Raw genomic sequence first — 20,253 nt, forward strand, 5'->3', positions numbered from 1 at the left:
ATAAATTAGTGTTTCTAGAGTCTTATCAATGAACTGTCTCAATAAAACCCGGAGCCAAGACTGATCATGTCATTAATCTACTCATAATTTCCTGATATTCCTCACATAATAAGGGTTATTAGATATTTTAACAACCAGGAGAATAAACAATAAACGCATATCGAATTCAAATATACAATTAGCTGTATTTAATAATAAGATTTAGCAAATATAGAGGATAAAGTGGTAATGGCTTTGTCTGGCGCGAGGGATAAATGTGACGTCACGAAATTTATGTTCTGAACACCTCGAAGTCTCCCAAAACAAACCAACTCTTCTAAAAAATTATTACCTCCCCATTTAACCCACTAATACCAAATGATTCCCAACAAAATTACAATCACAGAACAATAATATTATATAAAAACAAAATACAGTAACTCAAACCATGAAGAATAGTTTTAATAAGATATAAAATAATTAAAACTATCTACTTAGGTTATTGTTGGAACGCGTCTACGGAAAGTGAGAAAATGGCGTATTGTCAGAGGCACCCATCACGTTGATTGTTTTAGGAATAGTAATGAAAACTCGGGATAACAAACAACTGTGATGTTTATTTGTTAAAAGAAGTGTTTATGTAGTGAACTGGGGTCAAGATGGCTAACAATATGTACCGTGTTGGAGGTGAGTTAGAGGTGATGGTGGTGTGTGTGTGGAGGCCAGGTCTCTTACCCTCTCGCCGGTCCCTCATAACAAACAACTATTACAACTAATGTAGATAATTGGAAGACTAGTTATTTTGATGCTTAATGACCACTGACCTTGTGAGAGACGAGGGATAGGGGCCTTAAGGACATGTATCACACTGGAGAGGTGGAATAAGACTGTTTGTCAATGTAAACAATCGGAAAAGTGGAAGGGTTAGATGAACGTGTGTATGTGTGTGTACATGTGTGTGTATATGTGTGTGTATATGTTTGTGTGTTCATGTGTATGTGTGTGTACATGTTTGTGTATTCATGTGTATGTGTGTGTACATGTTTGTGTATTCATGTGTATGTGTGTGTACGTGTGTGTATTCATGTGTATGTGTGTGTACATGTTTGTGTATTCATGTGTATGTGTGTGTACATGTTTGTGTATTCATGTGTATGTGTGTGTACATGTTTGTGTATTCATGTGTATGTGTGTACATGTGTGTGTATGGTGTATTGTATATTCATATGTGTGTGTGTTATTTGTGTATATATTAAAGTGGGGCTTATTAAACATTACCTCAGTGGCACAATTTGGTTCTTATAAATATGTTAAATGATTTATCAAATTGGCTAAACAATACTATCTTGTTTTAGCCTCAGTATCACCTCTCATGTCAAAAAGCATAAACACATTTAATTTTTCAACGTTTTTAATTATTTTTTGATTGATGTCACAGTTGATGAAGTCAGATGATTTATTTTGGGCATCTAAAGTTATGAGACTGACAGACAGTGTGAGCTGGGGCAACATGAGGTCAAGATGGCTTAATCCAGTCATCCTAGGGCAGGCTCAACTGTTCCACAAGCTGGTGAAACAAGTTAATGGCTTATTTTGGTGTAACATTTTCATTAAGCAGTTGGCATTTATGGAGGTCCATGACTATCGCCGCTGTAACCAACATAATGGGTTTGCTCAGTGCCATCTTGATCATCATATATAAGAACATAAGAATAGAGGAAACTGCAGCGGGCCTATTGGCCCATACTGGGCAGTCCCGTTTACACCCGACACCTATCGCTCATATATCCATCTAACCTATGTTATGAAGCTATCCAGTGTATTTGAGTTAATGATGATATTAGGTAACTTGTTCCACTCATCCACTACTCTATTTTCAAACCAATGTTTACCTATCTCGCATCTAAAGCTAAATTTGTCTCAATTTAAAAATCATTGTTATGAGTTCGCTCCTGGTTGGATAGTTTGAGTACCTTTGTTATATCGCATTTGTTAAGCCCCGACTTACATGTCATCGTGCTACACCGTGTTGAGAGGAGATGTGTATGTGAATTTTAACACACATGTCATGCCACAAATAGGTTTCACTGAGTAATTCTCAACTGCATGTAAATATGACTAGGAATCACATACTGGTTCACATTATTAGTACAGTACAATGTGGTAATTTCCTCCAGTTCTATATAAATAATTGTTGTTAATCCAGGGCTTCTATTGTCAACACTTAACACCTACAGTACGCTGCTACCTCAGACTCGTGTGTCTCACTTAATAGGGGAACTGTAGAATACGCCTTAAAACACAGTTTATGTTTATACTAAATTCGGGAATTTTGTTTAGTTTATTGAAATCACTTGTTAGAAATTAGTTCATTACTTCGTGTGGTAAAATTTGCCCTCTTAATTGAAGGTGTTTACAGTCTGTACTATCATAACCAAACTGTACCTTAATATAAACTATGCTGTATAGTACAGTACAGTATATATAATTGGAGATAAGTGTAGATTTGTTTTTGATTTATTTTTGTTTTAATTCAAGGTGAGCTTTATACAGTACTGTACAGGTATATGGATGATAATGTGGGTAATTGTGTTTTCAAATGTTTTCATTCGTTCTCTTCATCATTTGTTGCTATAAATTTAAAGGGCGACATTAGTGAAGATCAATGTTTACAAAATGCTGTGCTGTGCCAGTACTGTGGTGCATGATGTACTGTACAGGTATTATGTTGTACAGTGATATCTCCGTTAGCCGGAACAATTGGTGCAGAGCACTTCCGGGAATGAGAGATTTCCGGGTAACGAGACGACTCTGTCAAAGCCGGAAAAAATCCCACGTCCCCGGAATTTTCCGGGTCACGGAAAATTTTCTCGTAATTTTCCGAAAAATTCCGGCTTTGGGAACGATTTGCCGAGAAAATTTCAATTTCGGCTATTGGAGAGTTCTGAGTTTGAGGGGTTCCGGCTAATGGAGATATCACTGTACAATATAATAAAGATGCTTCTTATTGATATAGAAAGTTCATTAGCTAAAACATTCTGAACATTGACTGTAAATGAGACTGAGGAGCTAAACTTGCTTGATATTTACTGTACCCTGGTACATACAGTAGGTATTACAGTGCTGTACAGCAGATATGGGCAACCTGTGGCCTGAACCATGTCTTTGTGTGGCCCGCGGAGTGATTGAAAATTCTCTTATATGTGGCCTGCAGTTCAGGTAGATGCAGCCAGTTTATGGTGAGTAAAACATTTACTAAAAGAATAATTTTCAAACACAATTCATTACTGTTTCATCACATAAGAGTAAGTAACTGCAAAAATGTAGCAGTGAAATAAGTATAGATAGTCAACAATATAAACATTTTAACTTGTGTGAGTTTAAGGGCCAAGCTCGGCACTTTAACTGCTATGTGGCAATGGGTCACTTGGGAATTAACTAAGGTTGGGTAAGCCCAAGTGGGGTTACGGGTCAAAGGTAAAGGTCTCTTGTTGACAGTCTGTCTCTCTGCATAGTACCTCATCCTTCGTGCCTGTTTTATCTTTATTCTTGTCCCATTAGGTCTCTCCATGGGTTGTTTCATTGTAGGTCCTCATGCGCCAAGATTAACATTGACATTATTCTGGTGGGTGTCTCTCATAAGTAAGAAAAAAACTGTAACTGTAGGTAAATTAACATTAACATTTTACTTAAAAAATTATAACGATGGATTTGTTACATAAATGGGTAAAAGACTGATTGTAAATTGAAAATATCTTAAGGTGGACATGCAGGGGATGATTCAGGAGGGGTCCAGGGTCCGGATCCTCCCCTTTTCATAAAAAAATGCCAATACTTTTTCTTTAAAGCAGTATTGTACTCGGACATTTTTGTATAGTAAAAATTAATAAGTATTGACTTTATCCTTTTGATATTTCTGGATCTGCCCTGACGTTATGATAAACTGTTCCACTGTCCATGCTAACACAATATTACTTTTGGGTTAGGTTGGATATAAATTTTGATGAGTTGGCCCACAGAAAAATACCTAAATTGTAATGTGGCCCATGACTGAGGAAAGGTTGCCCATGCTTGCTGTATAGTATAGTATAGCTATTAATTATCTTTAAAACGGAGAAAGAAACAAAGAGCTCTTAAAAACTAGTAAAATACACCAGTTTATCTACAGTATAAGGTACCGTATATACCAATGCTGTACGTACATTATATATAATTTTGTAAAGTTATAATCAAATTAGATGTGCGAGTGAGCGGCCACCCATGGTTGGGAGTGTTGGAACATGGCCAGAGAAACACAAGTAAGAGGGAGGGACAAGGAAGCTGATGAGGGTTTTTTTTGTATGTATATTTTTTGTTAGCTATGGTACTGTACTTCTGTTTTGGATGGTCCTCTGAAGATGTATTAGTACATTATACATTACAGTACAAGTACCTGTACTGTACTGTATGTTTTTTTTTCTGTTTTTTTGTTCCCTGGACATTAACTTCTCATGGATTAACACAGTATTACCTATTTCTTCTCTTTTTTAATTTTTTTCTGTTCAAATTTTTTCGCCCCCTAGGCCCCGTTTTGGGTCGTCTGACCTGTTCTTTGGTGGGCTAATTCCCGTAAAAAAAAAATCTTCTCATGGCTGTGATCAAAGTTTATGTTTGTGCAAATAATGACAATTAACACTTCAGATTGTGGTGGACTTTGGTTAATTTTTTCACATCCTCATGAGTTTAATCTGTCGTTACATTTTATCATTTTTAGGTTTGTCTTTACTGTCCTGCTGTTCATTTTGATGTACTACAGTACAGTAGGTCTTAACATGCTGAATCATCGAAACTCCCCAATCTTTCTGGATGATCATCTTCAGTTTTTATGACATTTTACCCATGTGCACATCTCATCTATGGTTATGATGACTTCACATAAAAGTTCTGTCCAAATCACCAGTTACTTTACTTATGAAATTATTGTTAATTGAATATTGTCATTTTTCACACATGACTGGTTGGTAGTTTTGGTAGATATTTTAATGCAAATAATTTTTCTTTGAATATTCTAAGTTGCAATTTGGAACTACTGTACTGTACCTAATTCCTACTTGGAGAACCTGGGGCTTAACCTGTGTTTTGCATATACACTGTAGTGCAGTATACTGCACCTGTGATTGTTATAGTGGTAGAGACACTATGTTGGGCTGTTGTTCATTCTTCAGATTTACAGTTATCAATACTGTACTGTACTACCCTATCTCTTCATTAATCACAGACTATATGTAATCACACTTGTAGTACATTATATATGAAAGATTATCTGGATCATGTCCAATATTAAAGTGTGTGTTAGGTTCAAGTGAGAGAAGAGAACTGAAAATGCAAAAATTGTGTCCTTCCAGGGATGGATTAACTGTCTGATCAGTTACCAAGTATCATGAGATTTTACTGTGAATAATAAACTGTACAATAAAGTACTTATATTAACTGATACTGTACTGTACCAGGGCCTTCTGTTTAGCACAATTTATTCTTGTTTCTACCACATTTACTGTGCAATACCTGACTGCTTTGCATCGTGGCATATAGGAGGAACAACTGTTGTATTATTTTGCCCATTTACAAATAGTAAAAGCTAATGTTTTCTATAATTTAAAAACTACAATATTTGGACCCCAGCTACACTTTATTATTGGCTTTGATTAACACAAGCTCTATTTTAATTTAAAGTAGCACCTACTGGTACTGTACAGTACTGTACTTGAGATCACATTATATTTAGTGTCTTGTATAGTTAAGCTGGTAATAATGGTATCATCAATATGAGAGAATCTCCAAAATCAGATATTTCCACTTGTAAAGCTGTCAGAGATGTGAAAAAACCCAGTTCAGCTTCCCATGGTATAAAGTACCGGGGTATGTAACTATAAAAGTAAATTACAACTAAATATCTTCAATATAAAGAACTCCAAAGCCACCTTCACAGGTGCTCTTATGTGTCAAGTGTCACAAGAACTGGAGATGATCATCCAGGGACCATTGGGCAAGTAAGTTCAGATATTAACCTTATATTTTACAACAAATACAGTATACAGATTGGAAAAATAAGGAGACTGGGTAAAAAATTTCATTCCAAGTTCTGGTAAATTCTGTAAGTACAGTATAATACAGAGGAACACGAGGTTTGGGTAATACCCTAGATCCACAGGTTCTCCTACAGTACAGTACAGTACAGTACAGTAATTGGTGGAAACAAAATTTTGAAATTAGCGATGTATACTGTATATTCTTTGATTCTACTTTCTGACTCCAGAGCTTCCCTGGAGTAATTACAGGCTGAATAAAAAGTGCTATCACTTGAAGGTGGAGCATATTTGAAGCACTGTACTGTACCTACAATATGTGTTCTATATGAGATTGACACCTCCATCCAGGCATACAGTACAGTAGTCGCCATACTTGTTAAATCTCCTATATTTTGTCCAGCCTACCGTCCTATGCTGCATTTTATCTTTACTGCAGGGAGTTAAACCATAAGATATCTTTTTTAGCTACAGTTCAACACTGCACAGTATGACAGTACTGTACTGTACTTTAATCTGCTAGTCTGAGTCAGACTTGTCCTCAGTTATTGATTGAAAATAATGAAAAATAATTTTTTAGGTAATTTGAAAAATATAGAATAAAAATTTCTTGACACGGTTAACTTTACGGTATCATATTGTACACGCTCACATAAATACAGATTGTGATATTGTCTTGTGGTTTATTTAGTCAGTCTTTTATAGCTGTTAGCATGTCCTTTGAAACATGATTCTTAAGTAACTGGGAACAGAATGTGGGGAGAACTTATGCTGGGTCAATGCAACAACCAGGCAAGTTGAACATATTACCATCTGAGTACAGCACAGCACAGTACAGTACAATACAATACAGTACAGTACAATACAATACAGTATTCCTGTTTGAACCTTCAGATGGTCACACTTGAAAGTTCTGTCATTTTGTCTCTAAATACTTTACAGTAGAGTGCTGTACTCTATAGGTTGTCTTGTAAACAGTAGAGAGCCTTTTACTTAATACAATTTATTAAAGTCAGAGCAGTAGAATAGCAGTTGAGATGACACATAAAGGTACCATGTTAAAACATGGAAGCTTCTTTCTTAATTTTTTTCCCATTACTTTTTTATACCTGTAAATTTATTTCTGTAAAAGATTCACAATTAACACACTGCTATCCACCATGACTTGGTGGATATGTGATACCGAGACAGACTAAGCTGATATTAACTACTGTACTGACCTTTAAACCTGAGAACAGTCTTGTAGCTAGTATACATATAATTGTACAATAAATTATGCTGCATTAATTTCTTTCACTTTTTTTAGTCTTTTGTTTTTTTGCTATAGTGCATGATGGTAAAATTTAAGAACAAATGTACAGTACTGTACTGCATTTATTTTTCCTTTTGTCATTCATTCATTGATTCTTACCACTGCCATAGATGTGTTTTGTCATGGTACTCCCCAACCACAACATGGCACCAAATATGGATTACCCAGTGCTTGACACCCTGTACAGTACAGTACATCCTTTCCCCCAAATCATCTGATGCCTTGCTGTCTGTTCATTCATGCACATTTCTTCTGTACTGTACTTCTTTGATATCCATTCTCTCACATCTACTGCAACATTCCTTCTCCTCCTTGGCTATCTCCTTCCCAACTACCATCTGGCATCAAATAATTGCAACTGACCTACACAAGTGTGGAAAATGATAATGGCCTACCTGTGAATTATACAAATGCCTGTACAGTACCGTACTGTATATACTGTACACGCTTAACTTTATGAAATGCCTTAGACATGGTCCATTTCAGGTACTGTACTGTGGTGTATTTGAGAGATTCCTTTTATTTAAACCATTGGTAAAGAACATTCTGGTTCTTGTAACTTGGCTGACAGGAAATGGTTTCAATATTACTTGTATATTTTATTATTTTTTTACTTTCTTGCTATGAATATCAGTAGTCACTCACCAGGAAGCTTATTATGATGCCTCCCTCTAACATTTTAACTATTGTACATATCTTCATCTTTTATCTTCCAGACCTAAGTGGCCCATCTCTGTTCATCCATTTGTTGTTATAATTTATCTGAATAATTAATTCAGTTCTTTGGGCATCTCTGTACAGTACAAAGAAGTTTTATAGACAGGATAAAGTCATTAAATTTTGAGTCATGAGGTCAGAGGTCAAGGTTACCACAACACTATCATGAAAAATTGTGTTTGGCATCTTAGGTTTTACATTTTTTTTTGTCTGAGTTGTGTATGACCTATCCTGTTGCTCAAGGGTTTGTGATCTCACTTGGTCTCTCACTCTCCTATGAATGCTGATAATGTTGACACAAGGTGTATCATTACTGCTGATAGTGATCCTGTCTCTCACTGTATTAGTAGTGGTGACAGGTGTCCGCATTAGACATCATTGTTACCAAGGCCTTTCTTCCACTGACATGGGTGTTCATAATAACTCCAGGTGACTAACAGTTGATCTTAGTAACTTTGGTTCACAGTTGTTCACGATAATGTCAAGTGACTAAGGAACTCTTAATGACTGACCCCATGTGAATCACAGATGTTTGTCTTATCAAATGATTCGCAGGTGCTGATAACAACCTCGAGTAACTAATAGATCCAGTCGTGTACTGATAATAACCCCAGGTGTCTCACAGGTACTTTTAATTATCTCAGTTGTTTCACAGGTGTTCATAATAATGTTAGGTTTGTCCTCACAGTAACTTTATTTCTCCTTTTGTCATTTTCACAAAACTTCACACACAGCCTTTATTGGTCGAGGTAAAAGCCTGAAGATAATGTTAGTCCTTAGGTTATATACGTACAGCACAGTACAGTATATAAAACATCAGTGTCTTGTTGGTTTAGGTCTTCTGTGTATTCGGTTAATTTCTGTATTTTAACTATAGTACTGTATGAGATACACAGGATGTGTTTTATTTGTTAAACAGTGCATCACACAATACCAACCCTACCAAATTAACATCACCTCAGTCACAATGGTATGCATGGCTGTCTGACACACCGATCCTACTACATCTGGTAACCGAACATCATATTAATTACGCCCAAATAAATACACATCACATTACTTATGTTAAACTATATACAGGTTGACAACCCTTTATCCGAAAACCGAAAAGCTCTGAAAACTGAAAGTTTTTTTTGTGGGGCAATATTTTTTATTTATTTTTTATTTTTTTTATTTATTTTTTTAACAGGGATTAGCCCACCCGGGCATAGATCACTGACCCACATCAGGGCCTGGGGGGCGAGAATGTAATAGTAATGATAATTATAATAATAATTATTCATAGTAAATAAAAATTTCAATAAAAATACACCAAAATAAAATAATATAACATTAATAATAATAATAAAATTAATAAAAATAACAATAATACAGGAGTACTGTAATAATAAAATAATAATAATACTGTAATAATAAAGAAATACAAGAATGAAAAAAAGATCAAAAGTGAGAAACACGGCCTAGACCTAAGAATTATTATTATTATTATTATTATTAGTATTATTATTATTATTATTATTATTATTATTATAATAATAATAATATTATATTTTCGCCCCCCAGGCCCTGATGTGGGTCAATGATCTATGCCTGGGTGGGCTAATACACATTAAAAAAAAAAAAAACTAACCATTCTGAAAACAGAAAAATTCCGAAATGCCTCTGGCCCCAAGGATTTCGGATAAGGAATTGTCAACCTGTACCAAAGTAAATGCATGTCCCAATATCTAATATCTGTGGTCTCATAATGTTTCACACAGAGTGGACAGATACTTGTTTGAGATAGTGTACTGTACAGTAGTGATACATCCGTTAGCTGGAATGATTGGTGCAGAGCTGTTCCAGGAGTGAGAGATTTCTGGGTATGGAGACGAATTTTCTCTTCCAGGAAATTTTACCAATAACTGGGAAAAAGCATATTTACTAAAATAATAATCTTCACACACTGCGGTTGGCCCGCAGTAAAATGCCTATATTGTAATGCGGCCTGTGACTAAGTATAGGTTGCCCATGCCTGCTGTACTGTATGCTTTATATATTTCAACCCTTTCCTGTTGCTGTCTACACTTATCCTGCATGGATTTTGTTTCCCATTTTCAGGTCTCCCCCTTTTGTAATTTGTATTGTGTTATCCATCTCTCTCAAAAGCAGTCTATAGATATATATTTCTCTACTGGCCTGACCTAACCTAACTAACCTTGTCCAAACACTTTATATTCCTGCTAGTTATAAAAGTGGTAATTACTCAGTTGAAGTAGAAAATCCATTAAGATTTTAGGTTTGGGTGTAAAACCCACACATGGCATGATTGTATCTCACTGTAAAACTTTGAACTTGTGCACTAGGGAGTTACCCTGTTGAGCAGTCCAAGGAGACATAAAACCTTTTCCTGGGTACTGTACATGTATCAGCTGACTACTGTACTGTATGAACACTGTTATGACAATAAGTGACAGGTCACTTGAGGTCATTGACATTTGTCTTTTGCAGTACTGTAGTGGCCCTATGACGTGATCGTCTTCATATCAGACTCATGAATATGGACTTAATGTATGTTTGTCTGCACTTGTGTTTCAGTATTATGACAGTTTAAAAACAAAGGTGGGTCTTTTGCTCAGTGATGAAAGTGATATCTGTTAGCCGGAACAATTGGTGCAGAGCACTTCCGGGAATGAGAAATTTCCGGGTAACGAGATGACTCTCAAAGCCGGAAAAATATCCCCCATCCCCGGAATTTTCCAGGTAACGGAAATATATTCTCGAACGTTCCAGAAATTGCCCTGCTCCTCAAACTTGGAAAAAACTTCCCAATCCCGAGAATTTTCCGGCAACTGGGAAAATTTTCTCAGATTTTTCCGGAAAATTGGAGAGTTCCGGGTTTGACGGATTCCCGCTAATGGAGATATTACTACTTGCATCACAAGTGAAAGACCCTGGGTTTGATTGTGGCTAGAGTGGAAGATTTACTGTACCAGACTGTAAAGTGATTGTATGAAGAATGTCCTTGCTGGAGTTAGAACAATCTATTGGTGGACCAGTATTGTGTCTTGTCAAGGGGGATGGAAAACTCCCTGACAAATCCCTCAAAGTCCATAGCGTCACTGTCACTGGCTTGGGCTGGCTGTGGTGGGTTGCGGGCGAAGAAGTCCATGATGTTATGCTGACGGCTAGTGTTGATGTTGTCGTGATACACCTTGATGTACGGCTCCGTAGCTTGCAACAGCTGGTTATTGAAGACTTCATAGCAGTGATCGTCAGGGTCGTTGGAAAGGATGAGCTTGAGTTTCTCTGCACACTCGATGGCATCCTTAACATTACCATGCGTGAACCTGTGTTCTTCTCGGGATGACGCACCACCTGCATCTTCACTAACATCTTCGTCTTCTAACATCTCGTCGGCAGTCACCTCAGGATCCCTTACCACCTCCATAATGTCATCGTTGGTGGTCTCGGAGAAGCCTGCAGCTGTAACACTCTGCGCAGCTTCTCTTGCAAGGTCCACTGCAACAGACTGGACCTCACCAGTCACAGGTTTACTCTGCCTCCCACCTGGGATACCTTGCAACACATGCCGCCATGCGTGACAAGTCGTTGCTACAGACAGCTGCTCCCATGCCTCCACCAAGAAATCAACAGCTTTCCTGACGTTAAATTTCTTCCAAAACTGTTTGACGCGAACTTCTTTATCCGCCAACTCTTATTCCTCGTCCTCGTCGCTCTCGGTGTCACCCAGGTTACGCAACTCATCCTTGGTGTTGTTACAGTCGTTCACGAGCATAAACTTCTTTGGAGAGAATGCAGCCTTAATGTTGCATATCAAATCCTGGTCCATGGGCTGGATTAACAACGTAGTGTTGGGAGGAAGGAAGACCACTTTTACGTTGGGGTGACGATCCAACAGTAGGGGCGAGTGTCCTGGTGCGTTGTCAAGGAGCAACAAAATGTTGAATGGAACATTCTGTTGCTCGCAGAATTTCTTGACGTCGGAAACGAAACAGTCGTCAAACCAGGAGAGGGACAGAGCAGAGAACATCCACACCTTACGTGCGGTTAGCCAGTGGACATTTAGCTTGGTCATGTCCATGTTCTTGTAGGCGTGCGGCTTGTGGGCTGTGTGGATCACCGATAACTTGAGTTTACTGGTACCGGAGGCATTGGTGGTAAACAGGACGGTGATGTGCTCCTTCTGCAAATTCCGGCCCCGACACTTGCAGGCAGACTTGACAACGAAGGTCTTGGAAGGTAGCTTTTTCCAAAACAGACTGGATTCATCCATGTTGAACACCTGGTCGTCGGTGTACTGTCCTTCCTCCATAACTTCTCGAAAGAATGGAGGAAAATCACTAGCCGCAGCTTGGTCAGCACTGGCTCCTTCACCAACAATGTTAATGTTGGTGATCTTGTTCCTCTTCTTAAACCCTTGCAGCCACCCAGAGGAAGCATTGAAGGGTTTGGGCTCTGCAATTCCCATCTTACGTGCCACTGCTACGTACAGTTCACGTGCGTACTCTTGAACCGACCGCGTGTCCACCGCCATGTTCCGTCTTGCCTGACGAATCAAGTTGCTCACAAGTAAATTCTCCGTCTTGAGCAGCACCCTGTTCTGGCAGTACTTCACCATTGAAGCACCTGCAGACTTTGTGATGTTCATGTGTTCTATTTTCTTGGCTGCATCCTTCTTGATCGTCCTGATCATAGATTCATTCACGCCATGCTGGCGCGCCAAATCAACCTGTCTCAGTCCTTTTTCTAAATCTTGTATGATCTTGTACTTCACTTCGTAACTTAGGGCACGTCGTATCTTCTTTGGCTTAGGGCAGCTGGGTCCAGGTAATGCAAGGTTTTTCTGTGGTGGTGGGGGTCCAGTGGAAGCCATTCTTACGAGATTAGCGGGCACAATAGAACACAGTTTACACGGAGTGACTGGGAGGAGAGCAACTGATGCTGCTAGGTCAAGCGGCTTCTTCCCTCCCGTGGCAGGGCACGTCATATTACATTAAACCAATCACAGCTAGCGGCAGAAGGAGGTGAGGATGCGTGGCCCAATCACATTCCGATACGTCATATGACGTCACCGATAACGCAACAGGGACATACACTGCACAATCTACTCGCGCCGCTTACCCAAGCATGGCGGGAGGTTTGAATCCAAAAATGGCGCGGCGCGGCAGGACCGCCAGATGCTGTCTGCGAAAATGACCAAATTTACCGCTTAAATCAAGCATTTCAATTTTGGCAAGGCGCCGCGTAAATGACCAAACGCGTAAACCAAAACCGCGTAAATCCAGACTCAACTGACTGTAGTGTATGGTATTAAACTCTGGTTTGTGAAGTAATGTGGAACAGATTACCGTGTGTGTGCATGCATGTGTGTGTAATAATAATAATTAACGGTTTATAGAGATAACTTGACAGCCCGAAGGCTGAAAATATACAATGAACAGAGATGATAAGTTACAGTACATATGGTGAAATTGGGGAGTGTCTCATTTGATTGACAAAAGCTTTCAATTAATAAAATATAAGAAAGTCAACATATAGATTAACAATAGATCTGGTATTGTGGGAGCTGGTCTTGTAGACATTCTTGTGACCTGATATTGGTGCCACTGTTTGGAAGGCCGTCGTACCTGGGTGCTAAGCCGCTCCCTCACTACAGCTTCAGATGTTTAGCACATCCACCACGTGTTGGAGATGGTTCTTGTTCCTCGTGTTATGTGGTTAGGAATTCATAATATCTCACCTGGGTGGAGTAGGGAGTCCTCATTTCTCTCCTGATGTAGTTTGGAGTCTTTCTTGGCTTCTCATCCAGTGTCAGGTCTGCGTCAGGTCAACACTGACCGCTAAGCACTGGTTGTCACTCTTAACAGTTGTTTCTTTCTTTCGAGTGTGATCGTCAATCTTTGCACTGTGCTGTTGGTGGGAGGATGTTGATAAATCCAGATGGGGAAGGCCCGACAGACCAGGCTGGCAGTTGTCTCAATGGCCTAAAAGGCCACGGCTACCTTGGCGGGCAGCGCCGACTACACACTTTCCCACCCCATGAAGGCTGAAGATGGTGTGTGTAATAATAATAGTAACAATAATAATAATAATTATTAACGGTTTATTGAAATGTTTTGCAGCCCGAAAGCTGAAAATATACATTGGACAAAAATGACTTACTACATAAAAAGACATGGGGTGGTTGGGTCGTTTAACAAAAGCTTTCATTACTGAAAGGAGAAGGAACATGAATTGAACATACAAATTATTATAGTTTACAGTTGATGGCCCGGGCTGGTCATGGGGACACCAGGTGGTGAGGAGTCCACGTGGTGTAGTAACTCATCCTCTGGTGTTGATGTGAAGGACCTCACGTGGTCATGGAGACACCAGGTGGTGAGGAGTCCACGTGGTGTAGTAACTCATCTTCAGGTGTTGATGTGAAGAACCTCACGTGGTCATGGAGACACCAGGTGGTGAGGTGTTCACGGTGTTCACGTGGTGTAGTAACTCATCCTCAGGTGTTGATGTGAAGGACCTCACGTGGTCATGGAGACACCAGGTGGTGAGGTGTTCACGTGGTGTAGTAACTCATCCTCAGGTGTTGATGTGAAGGACCTCACGTGGTCATGGAGACACCAGATGGTGAGGTGTTCAGGTGGTGTTGATGTGAAGGACGTGGTCATGGAGACACCAAGTAACTCATCTTCAGGTGTTGATGTGAAGGACCTCACGTGGTCATGGAGACACCAGGTGGTGGTGTTCACGTGGTGTGTAACTCATCTTCAGGTGTTGATGTGAAGGACCTCACGTGGTCATGGAGACACCAGGTGGTGAGGTGTTCACGTGGTGTAGTAACTCATCTTCAGGTGTTGATGTGAAGGACCTCACGTGGTCATGGAGACACCAGGTGGTGAGGTGTTCACGTGGTGTAGTAACTCATCTTCAGGTGTTGATGTGAAGGACCTCACGTGGTCATGGAGACACCAGGTGGTGAGGTGTTCACGTGGTGTAGTAACTCATCTTCAGGTGTTGATGTGAAGAACCTCACGTGGTCATGGAGACACCAGGTGGTGAGGTGTTCACGTGGTGTAGTAACTCATCTTCAGGTGTTGATGTGAAGGACCTCACGTGGTCATGGAGACACCAGGTGGTGAGGTGTTCACGGTGTTCACGTGGTGTAGTAACTCATCCTCAGGTGTTGATGTGAAGGACCTCACGTGGTCATGGAGCCACAGTGTGTGTGTGTGTGTGGGATAAAATTGAATATGGACAAATTTTTGGATAAATTAGTCCTTTGTACAGTCTGTAGTTGAAAAGGGGGACATTAGGCTTTAGCAGAGTTAGTAAAATATAGATAAAATTTAGATGAAGTACTGTATGTGGTGAACACTAAAATGTTGTAAAATATTAAAAGATGGTGTCCAGTAGTGAAGAGTTTAATGAATTTGGTTTTCATATTTAAGTCCACTAACCTTAACTGCCTCGTCTTCACACCACAAGTTAATATCATCAGGGAATTCACACACAAAAGATGAATGTAATTGTCATTCATTAAATTACAGTACAGTCTAAAGCCTTTTCTTAGGTATGTTTGTCTTAAGTATGATACAGTATTGTTCTTGTATTAAAGTAATAATCTCTTTTTCAGATTATGTATATTTTGAAACGTCATCTACATCACCATATCAAATTAGAAGAATAGAAGAGTTAAATAAGGTAAGTGGTGTGTGACAATAAATAATGGACTGTTTTCATGTTTTACATAATTTTTAATTGTGTTTTGTAGAATATAAAAGTAAATTGATTACAATATTGGGTTTAATTTATGTTTTTACAAAAATGTATAAATGTATTTTATTTCCTCATTGGGCTGTAGCTTTTATTCAGACATCAAAATCGGAATTGGGTAGATGGAATTATACCAGGTGTTTTGGTGGTGTAATTACCGTGGCACAAGGTCTGGGTATAGCCCACTAATGTCTGGCCACCACTTCATCTAATTGGGTTTTGTTCCTGATTGCTTTCTGTTACTGATTGGTTTCAGCCTTTTGTTTCATGCCCATACAGCACAGTATAGTATATTGTTGGTTGGCTGTTAAAGTGGGTAATTTATTTGTTTCTTATTTTCTATAGTACAGTATTGTGGTTAAAAATATTTAATTGGCCTTTTTTTATGCTTTATGACTAATGTGAAGGATGTTTATGGTGTTGGATTTATAGGTGTGCATGTTGTTTTGTTGTGTAGGTACAGTACAGTGCAGTACACTACAGTATGGTACAGTGCAGTATAGTACAGTGCAGAGCAGTACAGTATAGTACAATATACAGTACAGTATAGTACAGTGCAGTATAGTACAGTGCAGTATAGTCCAGTACAGTACACTACAGTACAGTACACTACAGTACAGTATAGTACAGTACAGTGCAGTACAGTACAGTACAGTGCAGTACAGTGCAGTATAGTACAGTACAGTACACTACAGTACAGTACAATACAGTATAGTACAGTACAGTACAGTACAGTGCAGTACAGTACAGTGCAGTATAGTACAGTACAGTACAGTACAGTGCAGTATAGTACAGTATAGTACACTACAGTACAGTACAGTACAATACAGTACAGTATAGTACAGTACAGTGCAGTATAGTACAGTACAGTGCAGTATAGTACAGTACAGTACAATACAGTATAGTACAGTGCAGTATAGTACAGTACAGTGCAGTATAGTACAGTATAGTACACTACAGTACAGTGCAGTACAGTGCAGCACAGTACAGTGTACAGTGCAGTACAGTACACTACAGTACAGTGCAGTGCAGTACACTACAGTACAGTATAGTACAGTACAGTGCAGTATAGTACAGTACAGTGCAGTACACTACAGTATAGTACAGTACAGTGCAGTATAGTACAGTTCAATGCAGTACAGTATAGTACAGTATACAGTACAGTATAGTACAGTACAGTACACTACAGTACAGTACAGTATAGTACAGTGCAGTACAGTGCAGTATAATACAGTACAGTGCAGTATAGTACAGTATAGTACAGTGCAGTACAGTACAGTATAATACAGTACAGTGCAGTATAGTACAGTATAGTACAGTGCAGTACAGTACAGTATAATACAGTACAGTGCAGTATAGTACAGTATAGTACAGTGCAGTATAGTACAGTGCAGTGCAGTATAGTACAGTGCAGTACAGTATGGTGCAGTATAGTATAGTACAGTGCAGTATAGTGCAGTACAGTACATACAGTGCAGTACAGTATAATACAGTACAGTGCAGTATAGTGCAGTACAGTTCATACAGTGCAGTATAGTACAGTACAGTGCAGTATAATACAGTACAGTGCAGTATAGTACACTGCGGTATAGTACAGTGCAGTATAGTACAGTACAGTACAGTGCAGTATAATACAGTACAGTACAGTGCAATATAGTACACTGCAGTATAGTGCAGTACAGTGCAGTACAGTGCAGTATAGTACAGTATTGTACAGTACAGTATAGTACAGTATAATACAGTACAGTACAGTGCAATACAGTACAGTGCAGTATAGTACAGTGCAGTATAGTACAGTACAGTATAGTGCAGTGAAGTATAGTACAGTGCAGTATAGTACAGTGCAGTATAGTCCAGTACAGTATAGTACAGTGCAGTATAGTACAGTACAGTACAGTACAGTGTAGTATAGTACAGTGCAGTATAGTACAGTACAGTATGGTACAGTGCAGTCAAGTACAGTGAAGTATAGTACAGTGCAGTATAGTACAGTGCAGTATAGTCCAGTACAGTACAGTATAATACAGTACAGTGCAGTATAATACAGTACAGTGCAGTATAGTTCAGTACAGTGCAGTATAGTACAGTGCAGTACAGTACAGTATAATTCAGTACAGTATAGTACAGTACAGTGCAGTATAGTACTGTGCAGTACAATGCAGTACAGTGCAGTATAGTACATTATAATTCAGTACAGTATAGTACAGTGCAGTATAGTACAGTATAGTACAGTGCAGTATAGTACAGTATAGTACAGTGCAGTATAGTACAGTGCAGTATAGTACAGTATAATTCAGTACAGTATAGTACAGTGCAGTATAGTACAGTATAATTCAGTACAGTATAGTACAGTGCAGTATAGTACAGTATAGTACAGTGCAGTATAGTACAGTATAGTACAGTGCAGTATAGTATAGTGCAATACAGTATAGTAGTGGAGTATAGTACAGTGCAGTATAGTACAGTACAGTGCAATATAGTACAGTGCAGTATAGTACAGTACAGTGCAGCACTGTACAGTATAGTACAGTGCAGTATAGTACAGTGCATCACAGTACAGTATAGTACAGTGCATTATAGTACAGTGCAGCACAGTACAGTGCAGTATAGTACAGTACAGTGCAGTATAGTACAGTACAGTGCAGTATAGTACAGTACAGTGCATTATAGTACAGTGCAGCACAGTACAGTGGAGTGCAGTACAGTACAGTATAGTACAGTATATAGTACAGTGGAGTACAGTACAGTACAGTGACTTCCTGGACACTTGGAGTTAAGAGCCTCCACAGATGTACTGTATCTTTATGGTGAATGAATCCTCTTGTATTGTGATGGTTTATTCACTTTTTGGCTCAGTGTGAAACAATGGGACTACAGTACAAAGGTTGAGCCATCATATGATATACACTATGACCTTCTTGAATGTTGACAACTTTGATACCGTCTCATTTAATACAATGAATTGCTGACTCTTTTAAGACATAATTCTAATTTAACACTTAAATGTTATAAAGGAGATGTTGCAATACGTAGGTCATTTTAATGAACATTAAAATGTTTATTTTTTTATTTTTTTATTTATTTATTATTTTTCTTTTTATTTCACAGAAGACAGACATTCATTGCATGGTCCAATGCTCACTACAGTATATAATTTTCTTTGCCATTTAGCTGTTGTACTTTTTGGTCGTCCAATACAATACCTGTACTGTACAGTATTGTACTTTAAGTGAGTCTTCTTGATACTGTACAGTATCTTCCTGTTACAGTACATAGTTGATATTTCCATTTAATTTTTATTGCTAATAATCACTACTACTTTATTGCCAAAAGTATTTAACATCAGCTAGTACAGTATCTTTGTCATATACAGTAACGTATTTATACTAGGTGAGGGGTGTCATCGCCCATTACTGTAATGCCACAGTAAACCATCGTTAATACGCACTGTTGTGACTTGCTTCTCTCGTAAAAGATGATCGAATATATATTAAATTTTTTATATATAATAACTGAAAGGGTCTTTAAACTATACAGTACAGTACATGAGTGCATTTGTGAGCCAAACATTCGTGTTAATCACTGGTTGGTCGATTCAAGTGTCCCAGCCCAGTGATTGTGTCATACTGCACCTGCAGATATTTTTGTTCAAGAAGTCTTGTGTGTAATACTGTACTGTATTTTGAAAAGAAATTAACTCATAATTAATGTTGTACAGTACAGTGCAGTATAGTGAATAAAGGTCTACTGTACAGTATAAGGTATTAGTGTAAATACACTTACCCAAAATAACTTATCCTTGTTATGCACCAAGATGATTTATACAATTTGTTGTTACTAATTGGCAGGTGTTTTACTTAATATATGTTGGCAGAACAAGTTGAAGTCACTAGTACAGTAAATGCACACATAGCCTAGCCTAACTATACACAGTAGACAGAGAGGTACAGTACAGTATATCAGGAGGTTGAAGCTGACTTGTCAAGTTGGTTACTCTTATCACTTGGACATATTTCACTTCCCCAGGTGACAGGTTATGTTTATTGCCATAGAAAATTTTGCTTTTTCATAAATTCATCTGAAATCAATATTTTTGTTGACATTTTGCTTGGAATTTGAAGATGATCTGATAATGTTGGGACATTATCCAGTTAAGTTTGGCACCACTGGCCTCCAAGAACCCAACACTCAGCTGACAGCCACGGTGAAAAATATTGATTTTTTTTTAATAGAAACAAAGTGACTATTGAAGTCTTTTACCTTTGATTTTGCATTTTAGTGTTTATTTGCTGCTATAAAAGGACCTGTGGTGTAATGGTCAGCATGCTGAGTTGACCCGGGCAGGGTGAAACTATGGGCAAGTTTCTTTACACCATTTGCCTCTGTCTACCCAGCAGTTGGCGA

General features: G+C 38.5%; 1 protein-coding gene across 13 annotated transcripts in view; it reads left to right on the plus strand.

Moving 5' to 3' along the window:
* Positions 1-494: 494 nt before the first annotated feature.
* LOC121854857 (metastasis-associated protein MTA1-like) overlaps positions 495-20,253 on the plus strand; it is a 98,429-nt gene continuing 78,670 nt past the window's right edge. For all 13 annotated transcript variants that reach the window (XM_042349649.1, XM_042349652.1, XM_042349653.1 and 10 more), the window contains exons 1-2: positions 495-666; positions 15,710-15,777. In XM_042349649.1, the coding sequence (XP_042205583.1) occupies positions 639-666; positions 15,710-15,777 (96 nt within the window). In that variant the 5' untranslated portion in view covers positions 495-638. The remainder of the gene's footprint in view (positions 667-15,709; positions 15,778-20,253) is intronic.

The sequence above is a fragment of the Homarus americanus genome, unplaced genomic scaffold (genome assembly GCF_018991925.1).
Source record: "Homarus americanus isolate GMGI-L3 unplaced genomic scaffold, GMGI_Hamer_2.0 scaffold46625, whole genome shotgun sequence".
NCBI lineage: Eukaryota > Metazoa > Arthropoda > Malacostraca > Decapoda > Nephropidae > Homarus > Homarus americanus.